At 35.6% G+C, this 20,273-nt stretch overlaps 1 protein-coding gene across 5 annotated transcripts in view; it reads left to right on the top strand.

Moving 5' to 3' along the window:
• The window catches only part of CCDC91 (coiled-coil domain containing 91), a 425,558-nt gene that overhangs the window by 320,084 nt on the left and 85,201 nt on the right, over positions 1-20,273 (top strand). For all 5 annotated transcript variants that reach the window (XM_059935542.1, XM_059935544.1, XM_059935541.1 and 2 more), the window contains one exon: positions 17,371-17,484. In XM_059935542.1, coding sequence (XP_059791525.1) covers positions 17,371-17,484 — 114 coding nt within the window. The remainder of the gene's footprint in view (positions 1-17,370; positions 17,485-20,273) is intronic.

A 20,273-nucleotide genomic window follows, 5' to 3' on the forward strand; every position in this document is an offset into this window, starting at 1 on the left:
ACAACAAAGTATTATATGAGAGGAGAAAAAAAATGTTGACTGATAAAAGGAACAAATGTATCAGAATCTGTAGAATTTAAAATTTTATAGAACTGGTTTAAGGGGAAAAAAATCTTTAATTTGTAAATCTCTTATGTGAGTCAGGAAAAAGAGATGATGAAAAAAACAACCATATATATATTTAAAAGAACGAAAGATAGCAGCTAGGAATGAAATAGATAATGTTGGAATTTAAAGCTTACTGAGTGGAGCTTCTTACTCTACTCATCACAACATAACTCCTATGGAACTATTTCACCAAAACCAACCATAAACGTGGCACAAAATATATAAAGCAACTTTCTGAAGGCATTGTCATTGTAAAACAATTAATGTAGATGGGATTGGAGGAGCTACAATGCTTCAGAAAATGGAAACATGCGAGGCGAACTTTGCATTCAGTCTCTTTTTTTTTTTTAAACGTCTTTATTGGAGTATAATTGCTTTACAATGGCGTGTTAGTTTCTGCTTTACAACAAAGTGAATCAGTTATACATATACATAGGTTCCCATATCTCTTCCCTCTTGCATCTCCCTCCCTCCCACCCTCCCTATCCCACCCCTCTAGATGGTCACAAAGCACCGAGCTGATCTCCCTGTGCTATGCGGCTGCTTCCCACTAGCTATCTACTTTACGTTTGGTAGTGTATATATGTCCATGCCACTCTCTCACTTTGTCACACATTACCCTTCCCCCTCCCCATATCCTCAAGTCTGTTCTCTAGTAGGTCTGTCTCTTTATTCCCGTCTTGCCCCTAGGATCTTCATTACCATTTTTTTTTCTTACATTCCATATATATGTGTTAGCATATGGTATTTGTTTTTCTCTTTCTGACTTACTTCACTCTGTATGACAGACTCTAGGTCCATCCACCTCACTACAAATAACTCAGTTTCGTTTCCTTTTATGGCTGAGTAATATTCCATTGTATATATCTGCCACATCTTCTTTATCCATTCATCTGTTGATGGACAGTTAGGTTGCTTCCGTGTCCTGGCTATTGTAAATAGAGCTGCAATGAACATTTTGGTACATGACTCTTTTTGAATTATGATTTTCTTAGGGTATATGCCCAGTAGTGGGATTGCTGGGTCGTATGGTAGTTCTATTTTAAGCCTTTTAAGGAACCTCCATAGTGGCTGTATCAATTTACATTCCCACCAACAGTGCAAGAGGGTTCCCTTTTCTCCACACCCTCTCCAGCATTTATTGTTTGTAGATTTTTTGATGATGGCCATTCTGACCGGTGTGAGATGATATCTCATTGTAGTTTTGATTTGCATTTCTTTAATGATTAATGATGTTGAGCATTCTTTCATGTGTCTGTTGGCAATCTGTATATCTTCTTTGGAGAAATGTCTATTTAGGTTTTCAGCCCTTTTTTGGATTGGGTTGTTTGTTTTTTTGATATTGAGCTGCATGAGTTGTTTGTATGTTTTGGAGATTAATCCTTTGTCAGTTGCTTTGTTTGCAAATAATTTCTCCCATTCTGAGGGTTGTCTTTTCCTCTTGTTTATGGTTTCCTTGGCTGTGCAAAAGCTTTTAAGTTTCATTAGGTCCCATTTGATTATTTTTGTTTTTATTTCCATTTCTCTAGGAGGTGGGTCAAAATGGATCTTGCTGTGATTTATGTCATAGAGTGTTCTGCCTATGTTTTCCTCTAAGAGTTTGATAGTGTCTGGACTTACATTTAGGTCTTTAATCCATTTTGAGTTTATTTTTGTGTATGGTGTTAGGGAGTGTTCTAATTTCATTCTTTTCCATTTAGCTGTCCAGTTTTCCCAGCACCACTTATTGAAGAGGCTGTCTTTTCTCCACTGTACATGCTTGCCTCCTTTATCAAAGATAAGGTGACCATATGTGCATGGGTTTATCTCTGGGCTTTCTATCCTGTTCCATTGATCTATATATCTGTTTTTGTGCCAGTACCATACTGTCTTGATTACTGTAGCTTTGTAGTATACTCTGAATTCACCAAACCTGATTCCTCCAGCTCCGTTTTTCTTTCTCAAGATTGCTTTGGTTATTCGAGGTCTTTTGTGTTTCCATACAAATTGTGAAATTTTTTGTTCTAGTTCTGTGAAAAATACCAGTGGTAGTTGGATAGGGATTGCATTGAATCTGTAGATTGCTTTGGGTAGTAGACTCATTTTCACAATGTTGATTCTTCCAATCCAAGAACATGGTATATCTCTCCATCTATTTGTATCATGCTTAATTTCTTCCATCAGTGTCTTATAATTTTCTGCATACAGGTCTTTTGTCTCCTTAGGTAGGTTTATTCCTAGATATTTTCTTCTTTTTGTTGCAATGGTAAATGGGAGTGTTTTCTTAATTTCACTTTCAGATTTTTCATCATTAGTGTATAGGTATGCTAGAGATTTCTGTGCATTAATTTTGTATCCTGCTACTTTACCAAATTCATTGATTAGCTCTAGTAGTTTTCTGGTAGCATCTTTAGGATTCTCTATGTATAGTATCAGGTCATCTGCAAACAGTGACAGCTTTACTTCTTCTTTTGCAATTTGGATTCCTTTTATTTCTTTTTCATCTCTGATTGCTGTGGCTAAAACATCCAAAACTATGTTGAATAATCATGGTGAGAGTGAGCAACCTTGTCTTGTTCCTGATCTTAGTGGAAATGGTTTCAGTTTTTCACCATTGAGGACAATGTTGGCTGTGGGTTTGTCATATATGGCCTTTATTATGTTGAGGAAACTTCCCTCTATGCCTACTTTCTGGAGGGTTTTTATCATAAATGGGTGTTGAATTTTGTCGAAAGCTTTCTCTGCATCTATTGAGATGATCATATGTTTTTTCTCCTTCAATTTTTTAATGTGGTGTATCACATTGATTGATTTGCGTATATTGAAGAATGCTTGCATTCCTGGGATAAACCCCACTTGATCATGGTGTATAATCCTTTTAATGTGCTGTTGGATTCTGTTTGCTAGTATTTTGTTGAGGATTTTTGCATCTATGCTCATCAGTGATATTGGCCTGTAGTTTTCTTTCTTTGTGACATCTTTGTCTGGTTTTGGTATGAGGGTGATGGTGGCCTCGTAGAATGAGTTTGGGAGTGTTCCTCCCTCTGCTATATTTTGGAAGAGTTTGAGAAGGATAGGTGTTAGCTCTTCTCTAAATGTTTAATAAAATTCACCTGTGAAGCCATCTGGTCCTGGGCTTTTTGTTTTTTGGAAGATTTTTAATCACAGTTTCAATTTCAGTGCTTGTGACTGGTCTGTTCATATTTTCTATTTCTTCCTGGTTCAGTCTCGGAAGGTTGTGCATTTCTAAGAATTTGTCCATTTCTTCCAGGTTGTCCTTTTTATTGGCATAAGAGTTACTTGTAGTAATCTCTCATGATCCTTTGTATTTCTGCATTGTCAGGTTTTACTTCTCCTTTTTCATTTCTAATTCTATTGATTTGAGTCTTCTCCCTTTTTTTCTTGATGAGTCTGGCTAATGGCTTAGCAATTTTGTTTATCTTCTCAAAGAACCAGCATTTAGTTTTATTGATCTTTGCTATCGTTTCCTTCCTTTCTTTTTCATTTATTTCTGATCTGATCTTTATGATTTCTTTCCTTCTGCTAACTTTGGGTTTTTTTTATTCTTTCTCTAATTGCTTTCAGTGTAAGGTTAGGTTGTTTATTTGCGATGTTTCTTGTTTCTTCAGGTAGGATTGAATTGCTATAAGCTTCCCTCTTAGAACTGCTTTTGCTGCATCCCATAGGTTTTGGGTCGTCGTGTTTTCATTGTCATTTGTTTCTGGGTATTTTTTGATTTCCCCTTTGATTTCTTCAGTGATCTCTTGGTTATTAAGTAGTGTGTTGTTTAGCCTCCATGTGTTTGTATTTCTTACAGACTTTTTCCTGTATTTGATATCTAGTCTCATAGCATTTTGGTCGGAATACATACTTGATATGATTTCATTTTCTTAAATTTACCAAGGCTTGATTTGTGACCCAAGATATGATCTATCCTGGAGAATGTTCCATGAGCACTTGAGAAGACTGTGTATTCTGTTTTTTTTGAATGGAATGTCCTATAAATATCAATTAAGTCCGTCTTGTTTAATGTATCATTTAAAGCTTGTGTTTCCTTATTTATTTTCATTTTGGATGATCTGTCTATTGGTGAAAATTGGGTGTTAAAGTCCCCTACTATGATTGTGTTACTATCAATTTCCCCTTTTATGGCTGTTAGTATTTGCCTTATGTGTTGAGGTGCTCCTATGTTGGGTGCATAAATATTTACAATTGCTATATCTTCTTGGATCGATCCCTTGATTATCATGTAGTGTCCTTCTTTGTCTCTTGTAACAGTCTTTATTTTAAAGTCTATTTTGTCTGATATGAGAACTGCTGCTCCCTCTTTCTTTTGATTTCCATTTGCATGGAATATCTTTTTCCATCCCCTCACTTTCAGTCTGTATGTGTCCCTAGGTCTGAAGTGGGTCTCTTGTAGGCAGCATATATACGGGTCTTGTTTTTGTATCCATTCAGCCAGTGTATGTCTTTTGGTTGGAGCATTTAATCCACTTACATTTTAGGTAGTTATTGATATGTATGTTCCTATTACCATTTTCTTAATTGTTTTGGGTTTGTTATTGTAGGTCTTCTCCTTCTCTTGTGTTTCCTGCCTAGAAAAGTCCTTTAGCATTTGTTCTAAAGCTGGTTTGGTGGTGCTGAATTCTCTTAGCTTTTTCTTGTCTGTAAAGCTTTTAATTTCTCCATCAAATCTGAATGAGATCCTTGCTGGGTAGAGTAATCTTGGTTGTAGGTTTTTCTCCTTCATCACTTTAAATATGTCCTGTCACTCCCTTTTGGCTTGCAGAGTTTCTGCTGAAAGGTCAGCTGTTAACCTTATGGGGATTCCCTTATGTGTTATTTGTTGATTTTCCCTTGCTGCTTTTAATATTTTTTCTTTGTATTTAATTTTTGATAGTTTGATTAATATGTGTCTTAATGTGTTTCTCCTTGGATTTATCCTGTATGGGACTCTCTGTGCTTCCTGGACTTGATTAACTATTTCCTTTCCCGTATTAGGGAAGTTTTCAACTATAATCTCTTCAAATATTTTCTCAATCCCTTTCTTTTTCTCTTCTTCTTCTGGGACCCCTATAATTCGAATGTTGGTGCGTTTAATGTTGTCCCAGAGGTCTCTGAGCCTGTCCTCAGTTCTTTTCATTCTTTTTTCTTTATTCTGCTCTGCAGTAGTTATTTCTACTCTTTTATCTTCCAGGTCACTTATCTGTTCTTCTGCCTCAGTTATTCTGCTATTGATCCCTTCTAGAGAATTTTTAATTTCATTTATTGTGTTGTTCATCTTTGTTTGTTTGCTCTTTAGTTCTTCTAGGTCCTTGTTAAACGTTTCTTGTGTTTTCTCTATTCTATTTCCAAGATTTTGGATCATATTTACTATCATTATTCTGAACTCTTTTTCAGGTAGACTGCCTATTTCCTCTTCATTTGTTAGGTCTGGTGGGTTTTTACCTTGCTCCTTCATCTGCTGTGTGTTTTTCTGTCTTCTCATTTTGCTTATCTTACTCTGTTTGGGGCCTCCTTTTTGCAGGCTGCAGGTTCGTAGTTCCCGTTTTTTTTGGTGTCCATCCCCAGTGGCTAAAGTTGGATTAGTGGGTTGTGTAGGCTTCCTCGTGGAGGAGACTAGTGCCTGTGTTCTGGTGGATGAGGCTGGACCTTGTCTTTCTGGTGGGCAGGTCTACGTGTGGTTGTGTGTTTTGGGGTGTCTGTGGCCTTCTTTTGATTTTAGGCAGCCTCTCTGCTAATGGATGGGGTCGTGTTCCTGACTTGCTAGTTGTTTGGCATAGGGTGTCCTGCACTGTAGCTTGCTGGTCGTTGAGTGAAGCTGGGTCTTGTCATTGAGATGGAGATCTCTGGGAGATTTTCGCCATTTGATATTACGTGGAGCTGGGAGGTCTCTTGTGTCCTGATCTTGGCTCTCCCACCTCAGGGGCACAGCCCTGATGCCTGGCTGGAGCACCAAGAGCCTTTCATCCACACGGCTCAGAATAAAAGGGAGAAAAAATAGAAAGAAAGAAAGAAAGAAAGAGGATCAAATAAAATAAAATAAATTAAAATAAAGTTATTAAAATAAAAAATAAAAAATAATTATTAAGAAAAAAATTTTTTAAGTAAAAAAAAAAAAAAAAAAGCAGACAGACAGGACCCTAGGACAAATGGTAAAAGCAAAGCTATACAGACAAAATCACACACAGAAGCATACATGCTCACAAAAAGAGAAAAAGGGAAAAAAATATATATATCATTGTTCCCAAAGTCCACCTCCTCAATTTGAGGTTATTCGTTGTCTATTCAGGTATTCGACAGATGCAGGTACATCAAGTTGATTGTGGAGCTTTAATCCGCTGCTCCTGAGGCTGCTGGGAGGGATTTCCCTTTCTCTTGTTTGTTGGAACAGCTCCCAGGGTTCAGCTTTGGATTTGGCCCCGCCTCTGCATGTAGGTCGCCTGAGGGCGTCTGTTCTTTGCTCAGACAGGATGGGGTTAAAGGAGCAGCTGCTTTGGGTGCTCTGGCTCACTCAGGCGGTGGGGAGGGAGGGGTACGGATGCGGGGTGAGCCTGTGGCAGCAGAGTCCGGCGTGGCGTTGCAGCAACCTGAGGTGCACCATGCATTCTCCCGGGGAAGTTGTCCTTGGATCACAGGACCATGGCAGTGGCGGGCTGCACAGGCTCCCGGGAGGGGCGGTGTGGATAGTGACCTGTGCTCGCACACAGGCTTCTTGGTGGCGGCAGCAGCAGCCTTAGCGTCTCATGCCCGTCTCTGGGGTCCGCGCTGATAGCCACGGCTCGCGCCCGTCTCTGGAGCTCCTTTAAGTGGCACACTGAATCCCCTCTCCTCGCGCACCAGGAAACATAGAGGGAAGAAAAAGTCTCTTGCCTCTTCAGCAACTCCAGACCTTTTCCCAGACTCCCTCCCGGCTAGCTGTGGCGCACTAGCCCCTTCATGCTGTGTTCACACCGCCAACCCCAGTCCTCTCCCTGTGATCCGATGGAAGCCCGAGCCTCAGCTCCCAGCCCCCGCCCGCTCCAGCGGGTGAGCAGACAAGCCTCTTGGGCTGGTGAGTGCTGGTCGGCGCCGATCCTCTGTGCGGGAATCTCTCCACTTTGCCCTCCGCATCCCTGTGGCTGCGCTGTCCTCCGTGGCTCCGAAGCTTCCCCCCTCCACCACCCGCAGTCTCCGCCTGCAAAGGGGCTTCTAGTGTGTGGAAACCTTTCCTCCTTTACAGCTCCCTCCCACTGGTTCAGGTCCCATCCCTATTCTTTGTCTCTGTTTTTTCTTTTTTCTTTTGCCCTACCCAGGTACATGGGGAATTTCTTGCCTTTTGGGAGGTCTGAAGTCTTCTGCCAGCACTCAGTAGGTGTTCTGTAGGAGCTGGTCCACATGTAGATGTATTTCTGATGTATTTGTGAGGAGGAAGGTGATCTCCGCGTCTTACTCTTCTGCCATCTTGAAGCTCCTCCCTGCCTTCAGTCTTAAAATTGTTGTCTATTTGGAAGCATGCAGAATTAAAACTCAAAAGCAGAAAAAGTCTTATAGGGTCAATGAGGCAGGAGGCAGAGTTCATGCCTGCCAAGAGGCATACTTTCAGAACAAACTCTCAGAACAACAAAAATCTGTGTTCAGATTACCCCCAAGTCCTTGGCCAAATCCTAAATTGCATACGCAGAGTGCAAGACTCTTAAAATCCAGCAACAAAAAAGAACAGCTGAGAGGCTAAAGAGCTGACCAGGTACTTTCGGGAAATAAGGGTTGTAAGTTAAGTCTTGCAAAGGTAGAAGTGTTTTGATAAATCAAAGGCTTTCATTTGAGAATCCCTTAAAGGCCTTACTTTTTGGAATAAAGCCACAACCTGGGAATAAGGGCCCTTACAAAACAACATGTAAAAATGGCCAATAAGCATATGAAAAGGTGCTCAATATCATTATTCATGCAGGAAATATGAATTAAAATCACAAAGAGATACCAGTATACCACTGCCCTGGGTATGGATATAATTAAAGGGACCGACAAAATACCAAGCATTGACAATGATGTGGATTAATTGGACCTCTAATTCTTTTTTGGTGCGAGTATAAATTTGCCTACTTTTTAAAAGTGTGTGGCAGTATTTACTAAGTAGCTCAACACATGTATACTCTGGCACCCACCATTTCCACAATTATGTATGCACTCAACAGAAATTAATGCTTATGCCCACTAAAAGATGTGTAAAGGAATGATAAAAGGAGCTTTCTTCATAATAATAATCCCAAACGGAAACTCTCCAAATATCCGTTATTGGTAGAATGGATGAATAAATTGTGGTGTATTGTTTGGAACACTACACCAAAATTAAAAGACAAACTAATGATACACTCTACAATATGGATGAATCTCAAAAATTTTGTGTTGAATAATATTTGGTCACCAAAGCATAAATATGGTGTAATTCAAATTTTATGACCTTTAAGAACAAGAAAAAGTAACCTATGGGGATAGAAATTACAATAGTGGTTGTCTATGATGGGGAGAAGCATGAGAGAACTTTCTGTGGCATTTAAGTGTTCTTTTTCTTTATCTGGGTAGTGAGTAAATGGGTGTATATGTATGTAAATATCCACTGAGTGATACACTTAAAGTTTGTGCATTTCACTGTGTATGAAATTTAAGAAGAAAGCTAAGCACAAAGGAAAAAAATTGCAGTCGTTTTTAAAATAGTTATTTACTTAAAAAGCTGTGAGAAGCATCTATAGTGTTACTTCAGAGGAAAATCATAGCCTTAAATATTTAAATTAGAAAGTAGAAAAGACTGCAAAATAATGAGCTAATTAATAACACTTCCAATTTATTAAGGAAGTTAGATAAGAAAGAATAGAATAATCCAAAGAAGATAGAAGGAAAACAATAATAAAAGTTATGACAGAAATGCATGACATAGATTAGAAAGTTTACAAATACTAAACTGTCATTTTTTAAAGACATAAAATTCACAAATCTTTCACAAGATTAATGGACGAAAGAGGAATGTTATTAATGAACATTATCAGAGGAATGAATTTTTATATAGGATAATGTAGATCCTATAAAAATTTCAGAGATGATATAGCAATATAAATAACAATACCAATCAACTGTAAAGCTTAGATGAAATGAAAGAGTACCAAGAAAAATATAAATCCCAGAACTGACGCAAGAAGAATTAGAAATGCTGAATAGTTCTGTAGCGGCTGAAGAAACTGTATCTGTAGTTTAAAAATATTCATTTATCTCTAAAAAATAAATGTAAATACTCCCCTCCCAGTAGATGGAGTCCAGTTTCCCTCCCCTTGAGTGTTGACTGGACTTAGTTGTTCATATCTAATGAACAGATTATAGAAAGGGAAAAAATGTTAACTTTATGTTAGAGACACCTGGCAGATAGCCCTTTAACCAAATGACCAAAGTTAACATTGCCAGTGATAAATTATTTTTAATGCCATGTTGCCCCTGATATGATACAATGAGAGGCATTCTTCACCTTTATGGTATTCTTCTCCAAAATTCATAACCCCAGTCTAATCATAAGGGAAAAAAAAGGCAAATCCAAATTTCTTCAAAATACCTGAAAAGTACTCTTCAACAGTGTCAATATAATAAGGAAGACTGAGAAACTACCACAGATTAGAGGAGACTAATGAGACATGATATCTGAATGCAATGTTCTACCCTGGTTTAATCATGGAACAGAAAAAAGGCATTATTGGAAAAACTGATGAAATACAAATAAAATCTGTAATCTGTTTAATATTACTATATGATACTATTTCTTAGCTTGATAAATGTACTATAATTATGTAAGATGTTAATAAGAGAAGCTGGATTAAGGGCATATGAGCACCCTTGTACTATCGTTGCAAGTTTTCGGTAAATCTAAAATTATTTCAAAGTAAAAAAGTTTCATAATTTTTTCTAACACATATCCAGTTAAAAAGAGCAGTTTTACCTACTCCCTTGTAAAACCACTCTGAAATGGAGCCCTAAATGAGAAGTGGAGATGACGGAGAAGACCAACGTACAATATACAGTGTACATTGTAGAAACTCCAAAAGGCTTACTCATTGGTGGCACCAGATATCTCTAGAATTGAAAATGAAGATGAAGCTTCAAATAGAAGGAAAGTTTGGAAGTCTGTTTAATAAACAGTTAGATCCCCACTTATTCTCTGCCAATTCTGGCAGAAAACTGGGATTAGTTCTCTGGAAAAAAAAAAAAAAAGAAATAGAGTGTCTCTAGACCAGGGATCACCAAGCACAGTTGAAGGTATAGATGCTGTAATGAAATGGGGTTGGGAGGACAGCAAGGTGAAAAGGTTTAAGCTGCTTATTGAGAACCTTAGCCATTTTTCCCATCACAGCTCTCAGAATGCTGACAACCAGACAGGAAATTGGAAGATTCTTTTCTGAGGAATCTAGTCAGCCCCAAGATAAAAGACTTAAATGTATTGGTATCAGAAATTGCCCGAAGGAAACAACGCAGCCAGATTGCTCTGCTATTAAGATCACAGTGCATAAACCACAAGTGCAGCACAGAGATGTTACTCAGCATTTTAGTGCTCTACTCTTTAAACATGAGCAAATAGTCAAGTATGAACAGAGAATTGCCCATGAAAAGCAGAAAATGAAACAGATTCTATGGATATATGAAAAGTTTAAAAGACTTATTAATTTCCTCAAGAGTAAGAGAAGATTTTGCATCTACGAAACAGGAAGAGGATGCTTTTTTTTTAAGTCAAATAAAAGGATTAGAAACAAAATACAGTAGAATGTTTAAAAAAACAACAACAAGAGTCAGAAGATGAAGTGATAGAAGTCTTCCAGAGAAAATTGTATAAAAATTTTATTCCATTGAAGAAATGGAAAATAGGAGTGAAAAGACCAGAAAATAAGGCAGTCGGTTCAGGAGGTTCATTAGCTGAATCATAGGATTTTGAGAAATAATAATAAAAAAAGCAGAAAATAGAATGCAGGAAACAATATAATAATAATAGTAGCAGTATTAAAGTAAATCTTGCAGAACTGAAAGACATGATTTTCTAGATTGTAAGATATGAGTTTCTAGGTAGGCCTGTAACTAAGTTTGTTGTTAAATTTTTGAAAAACAAAGGTAAAGAAAATTAACAAATGTTCTCATAAGAGAGAAAAAATCTGTGCAAATGATGGGGAATCAGAATGTAATCAGACTCCGCAATAACCTTGAAAACTGCAGATTTCCAACCTAGAAATTCACACTTAGCCAAACTATAAATTAAGTGAGGGTAGAATGAAAGCATTTTCAAGACAAAGGAGATACCAAAGCAGTTCTCATGTGCCTTTTCTCAGGAATCTCCTGGAGTAGGTACTCTATCAAAACAAAGAAGTAAACCAAGAAAAAAGGATCCAGTGGTATCTAGAAAGCTGAAGATAACAGCTCAAGAGAGATGTAGCAAAACCCCTAGAAAAATGACTGAGGGAAATCCCAGAATAGACAGCTATGTAGCAGACCTAGAGAACAACCAATCCAGGTTGGAGATATGTCCACGAGATTTGTCTCCAAGAAGATAAACATAATAGAATGCCTGATATCTTTGAATATATTGAGAAGATAATTAGACAATTAGATAAGAATTTTGGAATTAATGTTTAATACATACTCGCTTAGGCCAATATAATGTGGCTGTAGTAACATTGTATCATTTCTGAGCCCATATCTAAGAGACCTTAAAAGACCTTTCACTCTTCTTTTACAATTCTGTCCAGCTGCTATGTGAAAAATCCCGAGCTAGTCTGCAGGAGCTGGGAGCCCACAGGAAGGAGAAACAAGCCATCCTACCGTAGGCCATCCTAGTAGTAGTGGCCACATCAGACCCAGCAGTTGATTGCAGATACATGGGAGAGCCCAGCCAAGACCAAAAGAACTGTCCAGCTGAACCCAGCTCAGATTGCCAACTTACAGAATTATGAGCTAAATCAGGGATTGGCAAGCTTTTTCTGTAAAGGGCCAGATATTAAATATTTCAGTCATTTATGGGCCAAGAGGCTTAATTGATAATATTATGTAGGAGTTTACGTTAACCCAAGAAAAAGCAGATATTCACAAATTTTTTTTATTGATGAAATTCAAAATGTAGTATTGATAATAAGGATAATTTTTCATAGTGTAGCTCTACTGGTGAGAAGAATAGAATTCTCTTTGGGGAGGATAACATTTTACTTAATTGTGGTTCAATTAAGTATCCCTATCATCAAAAATGGTTACAAATACTCATTAATGCTAATATGTAATGAGACTACATATTTCATCTTTAAGAATGTCTTTCACACAAATAGGTACTGGCAAATGTTGATATCTGTCAATGAGCATATGATTTTAATTGAGCATATTCATTAGTTGAGAAGCATCTATAGAATCAGGTTCTTCTATTAATATTTTCCATTTAGCATATCATTACAGTGCAGATTAATTATTTCCAATTGAAAGTTAGATGAAAGCTCCTCAGTTGCCCAGTGAATGGATTTTGAAATGTGGAAATTCCATTTGCAGTTGGATCAATGTGTGAAAAGCACTGATGGAGCTGTAGTGTGAGCTCATAAATTTGTGTAGGAATAGAAGTCTCACTTCTTTTTTTTAACTGTTGATGCACAGGAAGTGCATACAGCAGCTTGACTTTACTTATGATTCAGACACTCATTTTCTAAGGTGCATTTCCACAACGTCGTGCAACTTTTAAAATAATACATAATTAGATAACATGCATACGTCATGTATAGAAACAAAAATTAAGTGCACTATTGCCCTAGAAAAATCTTTGATACTGTGTTTTACGGCCCACAGATCAAAATTAAATTGATTGCTGTGATTTGTTTCCCATAAATAATTTAACTGTGTTTACAATCCTTAACTAAATCGCACTGATAAAGAACACCCTCAGACCGTTTATTAAGTCACGATCCCATTTTTACTGAAATGTATGGTGGATTTAATGGATACTAAAGCATAACTATACTTTTAAGCAATGAGGAGAAATTTTTAAATCTTATACAAAATGTTATATAAGCTTCTAGCCCTAAATGACATTCATCATGACATATTTAATTGTAACAGTATAGAAACTGATCCCAGTCATTCATTTTTTAAAAATGAGGATGTAGAACTCTTTCTTCCACACTTAAAAACTAGTTATATAATCGTTTGGATGTGATTTCTTGCACATATTTTATTTTTAGACAAAAAAATATTTATGATGAGAAGTGTTAACATATATTTTAACAAACAAACCATAACACATATGCAAATGGATATTTTTCCCTCCAAACTGTTTATTTTAGAGCAGTGCTTCTCACCTGGAGGGGATCCAGTGAGCAGATGCCAAGTATGCTGCTTATAACAGGACTCCCACCTCCACCCCCAGCAAGGAATTGTCAGTAGTACCAAGGTTGAGAAACCCTGCCCTAGAGAATATATCACATCCCAGGGGTTTGGCCATTACTAAAATATCCCGGAAAATGTTCTTTCAGAATTGTCCTGTTTGAATATACTCATTGGTGGCAAATCTTCATCTCTTGTGAGGTGTATTTTATTTTAGACTAATTCTCATGACTCATAGGGACAATTTAGTTCATTCATGGAATTCAACAAAACATGCAGGCAGATATTTACACACACTTGAATATGCACACAAAATTCATTCATCATTTCTAAGTAATTGAGAATTTGGGCTGGTTAGAAAATGTAAGGCTTAAACTTTACTTTTGTATGATATTCAAAGATATTTATTGACAAGTAGTATTTATTCATTTTTTTTCATTTTTATTTTATATTGGAGTATAATTGATTAACAATGTTGTGTTAGTTTCAGGTATACAGCAAAGTGATTCAGTTATACATATACATGTATCTATTCTTTTTCAAGTTATTTTCCCATTTAGGTTATTACAGAATATTGAGCAGAGTTCCCTGTGCTATACAGTAGGTACTCGTTGGTTATCTATTTTAAATATACAGTGTGTATATGGATTTCACAACCTTGACTGTCACCTAACTCCCAACTGGGGAGGAGAGAATCAAGGAAACTTTCTTTGTAAATGTTCTTCTTCAACTCAAAAATTAGGAAAGGAGGATCCTCAAAAATGTGGACTGAGCAGACAGTGTAAACTTGCAGCCCCTTCCCCCCTAAAAAAAATGTTAACTGAAGAACATAGTAGCTAACTCTTCATGTTTTATCTGGATATATCCCTTTTATTTAAATTGATCCTTTTGCCTTCAACCAAACAGATCTAGTCAAATTTACTTATATGACCCTTACTAGATAGAAATTCTGGTTGATATTCAGTATGATATGGATTTATCTTTTATATTCAAATAATCCAGGTCTACAGTAGTTTTAAAATTATAAAACCCTTGAAAACCAAGGATTTCTGTAACTTGGCTGTTGGCAAAACCTGTCTGGAACTAATGTGAAACTTATACTTTTAATTTACCCACATAGTGTGAATATTCATACCCTTCACTGAAGAACTATTCATGTGTTTTATTTCAGAGGGCTTAGTAATATATGCACTACTTTTTGCCTTTATAAAATCTGAAAATTTTCAAATTCCAAATTAGTAAGTATGAAACCAATAGAAATTGTAATAGTAGATGCTTTTATTTTAAATAATCTTTTTTTGTCCTTTTTTTTCCCAGAAATTACTGTCGTTTTTTCATAATGACATATCACCTCACACCAGTCAGAATGGCCATTATCAAAGTCTACAAATAATAAATGCTGGAGAGGGTGTGGAGAAAAGGGAACCCTCCTACACTGTTGGTGGCAATGTAAATTGGTGCAGCCACTGTGGAAAACAGTATGCAGGGTTCCTTAAAAAACTAAAAAGAGTTACCATATGATCCAGAAATCCCACTCCTGGGCATATATCCAGAGAAAACTCTAATTTGAAAAGATACATGCATCCCAGTGTTCATAGCAGCACTGTTTACAATATCCGAGACATGGAAGCCACCTAAATGTCCATTAACAGATGAATGGATAAAGAAGATGTGGTATATATATGGAATATTACTCGGTCATAAAAAAAATGAAATAATGCCATTTGCAGTAACACAGATGGACCTAGAGATTATCATATTAAATGAAGCCAAATAGAGAAAGACAAATACCATATGATATCGCTTATATGTGGAACCAAAAAAATGATACAAATGAACTTATTTACAAAACAGAAATAGACTCACAGACATAGAAAGAAAACTTACGGTTATCAGAGGGGACAGGGAGGAGGCATAAATTTGGAATTTGAGATTAACAAATACACACTACTATATATAAAATAGATAAACAGTAAGGACCTACTGTATAGAACAGGGAACTATATTCAATATCTTGTAATAACCCATAATGGAAAAGAATCTGAAAAAGAATAGATATATGTATACGTATAACTGAATCACTTGGCTATACACTTGAAACACTGTAAATCAACTATACTTCAATAAAAAATTAAACATAAAAAATACTATAGTTTTTTGACTTTAATCTTTTCAGATAATCATGGAAACAACTTTGTATTTTATTATTTCATCAATGGAACTGAAGCTTAATGTACTTAGTGATAGAAAATAAAGAGTAACAGTTGTCAAAGTCTTATTATAGGGCTTTTGAGATTTGTGACTTAACTTTATATATTAGGGAGGGAATCCAAAAAATTATGAGTCTACCAATATTAAAGTGGGAAGAGGACACAATCAAGCAAATGATAAGAGCTAATATGTATATTGCTAATATTTCTATGAAAAATGCTGCATATCACATAATCTTTTTAAATGCAGAATAAAGTTAGATATGATTATCCCTTAAATAAGCGAAGATTTAAAAACTGGTGAGACTAAATGTAATCAAGGTTGCAAGAAAACAGCTATTCTCATGGGCTGCTTATGGGAAAAAATTGTACAAAATGTCAAAAGCTGTAAGAGAGCTCAAAAATTATATCCCTTGGGCAACATGATTCTACCTCATGAATTGAAATTAAGGAAGTATCTAATATGCACCACAAAGTTACATATATGGATGCTTGTCACTGCTTTATTAAAAACAACCAAAATATCCATGAATAAATATTAGTAAAATAAATTATTATACATCCCAGTAATGAAATATAAAATCATAAAAGAATATATAATTACTTTAAAATATTCAAAATGTATTTTAAATAGTATGTACAGTTTGAGTCCCATCCTCTTTATACCCAATTTTGTATGGGTGTGTGTTTGTTTTGTGTTCATATTTTTATGTATTTACTAATTTTCTATAGTAAATATATTCATAATAGAAAATTCTTACTACTTCATATTTTCTAGATTTTATATATTTATATGTATATATTGATATATATGTGTCTGAAATTAATTGGGAAAAACTAAACAAAAACATATATACACTACAAAGTGAAGGGTCCTCAAGAATAACAAAATAAAGGAAATACAACTGAGAAATTTCAAGGCATTTTCTAATTGATAGCCTGTTCAAAAGAAGGATGATACCTTTGTAGACAAATGGAAGTTATAGAAGTTTGTTGCATTCTTCCAATCCATGAAATGCTATTTTAGCAGAAAATATTTCCTGGTTTTTGAGAAGTGTTACATTTCTTTTTCAGAATTTTAGCCTTCTTTCTCTTTATCTGAAAATTTGAACTCTCTCAGGGTTCTTGATTGCTATTTCAGTAAAATGGGGAATATCACTTTTTCACTAGATTTCTCATTTCATATATTAGCACACAGGGTAGAATTCTTACCTCTCATTCATGGTGTCCAGCTCTCAACATCTTAACCTGGCAGAAGAACTAAACTAGCTGTAAATCTTACCACCCAGACCACACTTGATTATTGTATGATGGGAAAATTAAATGTGAATAAAACAGCCTAGAGCATTAGGGTGTTCTTGGAAGAATAAACACAAGTTGGAAGTCTTATGTGGACAGTGCAAAGTACAGGAAAGCAATCAATCATGTAAACATCAAATGAAAGGTTGGTAAGGAAGCCATTGGAGTCTGTCAGGCGCTCCCTGCAATAAATGGCTTACTCCATTTCTTTTCCCTTTCACTCAGTTTAGAAAAATGAATTCTGTGGAATCTCTAACAGAACCCAAAAGATTTCGTAAGTTCTTATTCCTGTTTAAAGGTATGCTTTGAACAGAATAAGCTCAACCCACTGAAGAGGGTTTTTAGTTTATATAAAATGGGCACAAACATGTCATAGCACATACCTCCCTGACTTTTTTCATCCTCCCACAAACAGGAAACTGTTAAGGCAGCAATAATAGAAGAGCAAAAGCGAAGTGAAAAGGCTGTGGAAGAGGCAGTGAAGAGAACAAGAGATGAATTGATAGAGTATGTAAAGGAACAGAAAAGGGTAAGTATCCCCTGAAGGGTTTTAATTTGTGCTTCCACAAACTGAAGCATTGGCTTCGGTACAATGATATGAAATTTTAAAATATTTAAAATGTCCTTTGTCATCTAATTTAGGAATCTTCATCTAAGATTATTTTTCTGATATAATTTTATATTCTAATAGTTAATGTCTATAAACATAAATTCCATCTGTCAACAAAAAAAGCACACTGAATAATTTCTTGCTGGATTCCTAGAAATGACCTATAGCATTTTCAATTTAACTTTACACTTGCGAAGAAAGTAAACAGTTATAGACTTTTAGTTTTTTGGCCATAAGTTTGTTATTTCTTATAATATTTGTCAAAATTTTATGCACTCGTTAGGCCTTCGGACTGGGGTAACGCCACTGTGGTTCTAATAGATTTTATTATGGTTATCAAATTAAGGCTCTTCTGTCATAGTTCCATTTCAAAAACAAACTTCAGAATGTGCTTGCTTGTCACAATTCAGAATGCCTATTGGAGCTTTACAAAATAAACATCATTTCAGTACAATGTGGTTTTATTAATATGTGAGTCTGAGCAGTGGCCGGAAATAATGGACTTAATAGCTTAATCTGTAGCTTTTTCAACAAATCTTTATTCTTCTTAAGTAGTATCCAAGATGAGAAACACTTCGGATGACATGTTTAATGGTAATCTCTGTAATAAGCATATTATATTACAGTATATTATATAACAAATTATATGGTGAATTTTCTCACACACTATTTTATGTCTCATTTATATATTTAGTATAACATGTTATATATTATAAAGTATCATATTTAAAGACTATATATTATACAATATATAGTATTATGTAATATAGCATAATAAAATTATAAATAAAACATAAAACATAGTGTGTATGAGGATATTTGACACAATTAATTGGTGGTCAAAATGACAAATAAAAGATTATTCTTCAGTTGACAGTTAAGTAGAAGACTAGGAGTGTCATAAAAACTCATGATACCACTTTAGTTCCATACTCTTAATTTGAAGCCAAGTTTGGTATGATACAAAGGAAATTCTTTCTTTTTTTTTTTTTTTTTAATTAATTTATTTATTTATTTATTTATGGCTGTGCTGGGTCTTCGTTTCTGTGCGAGGGCTTTCTACAGTTGCAGCGAGCGGGGGCCACTCTTCATCGCGGTGCGCAGGCCTCTCACTGTCGCGGCCTCTCTTGTTGCAGAGCACAGGCTCCAGACGCGCAGGCTCAGCAGTTGTGGCTCACGGGCCCAGTTGCTCTGCGGCATGTGGGATCTTCCCAGACCAGGGCTCGAACCCGTGTCCCCTGCATTGGCAGGCAGATTCTCAACCACTGCGCCACCAGGGAAGCCCCCAAAGGAAATTCTTACCCGTCAATAGCTACCATTAGGTTTCAACAAAGCAGAGTTTGTCAGCAGAGTAAAAAATTGCTAACTAGGCTTTTCAGATAACTTTAACCACTCACAGAAGCATTTCATATGGGATTAGATCTTTGGGCACATTATCTCAAGGTGTTTTTAAAAGCAGTTTCACCCAAACAAATTCCTGATGAGTGCATGACCTTCTGAAGAGAAAATTCTGAACCAGATATAGTCAACTGACTTTTCAGGAAGTGATATATTCCCAGAAAACTCCTATTTTTATATGTATCCCCAAGGAGTTTATGTTAAATAACCTAGTTCAGAAGCAGTCATACAAGAAAGGAATTATAGATGCTTTCCACATACACACAGGAATTGTGATAGTGAAAGAACACAGACTTGAAATAAATTTCAAGAAGTCTTGTGGATGTATCCTTTTGGTTTTTTTTTTAAACGGAAGTATAGGTGATTTACAATGTTGTGTTTGTTTCAGGTGTACAAGAAAAGTGATTCAGTTATACATGTATTTTATATATATATATATATATATATATATATAATATATATATATATATATATATATATGAATACTTTTTCAGATTCTTTTCCCTTATAAGTTATAACAAAATATTGAGTATAGTTCCTTGTGCTACACTAGGTCCTTTTGGTTATCTATTTTATATATAGTAGTGTGTATATGTTAATCCCAAACTCCTATGGATGTATTCTTTTTTAACCATCTTTTCTTAATAATACATGGCCAATTCTTACTTGAGCACTAAATTTGGACAAGAAATTATGTAATATAACAAACCCATTCGTAGGAGTATCTTAGATGAATATTTCTTTGATCAAAATGGAAATTTTTTCTTAAAAAAAACCTTTAAAATTGTGTATTACTTTCCTCTCAAAAGAAGTTTTGTGGCTGCCATAAGAAACATTTAAAATGAGAGCAGGAAATGCCTTTACAGGAGTTACCTGGCCCCTGTGTGAGGTAAATTAGCCCTTGAAGAGAACTGACAATGAACTCTGCCATTTAATCTGTGTTCTTGCAAATCATATTAAAGGATTAGTATCTGTTTATGTTAGATAAACTAGTTATCACATTTAGAAATGTTCATTAAATAACAACAAAATCATGACAATATTACATTCTATGTGCACCAGAGTTTCACTTCTCTATGCTTGTTCCTTTATATGTTAAGAACTATAAATTTAATACCTGCCTTCCAGAACAGCTGTGAGATAATACATGTAATAAAATAGAACAGCTAGAGTATGGTCTCAATATATATGTACATTATTGAAGAAAAACAGAAAAGCCTAGTAGCATTATTTTTTGCTAATTAAAAGTGTGCTTTTCAGATTAACATTTGGCATTCTATTTCCTCTGAGGTTTACAACATGATTCTAAT

This window comes from Balaenoptera ricei, chromosome 10, assembly GCF_028023285.1.
Source record: "Balaenoptera ricei isolate mBalRic1 chromosome 10, mBalRic1.hap2, whole genome shotgun sequence".
NCBI lineage: Eukaryota > Metazoa > Chordata > Mammalia > Artiodactyla > Balaenopteridae > Balaenoptera > Balaenoptera ricei.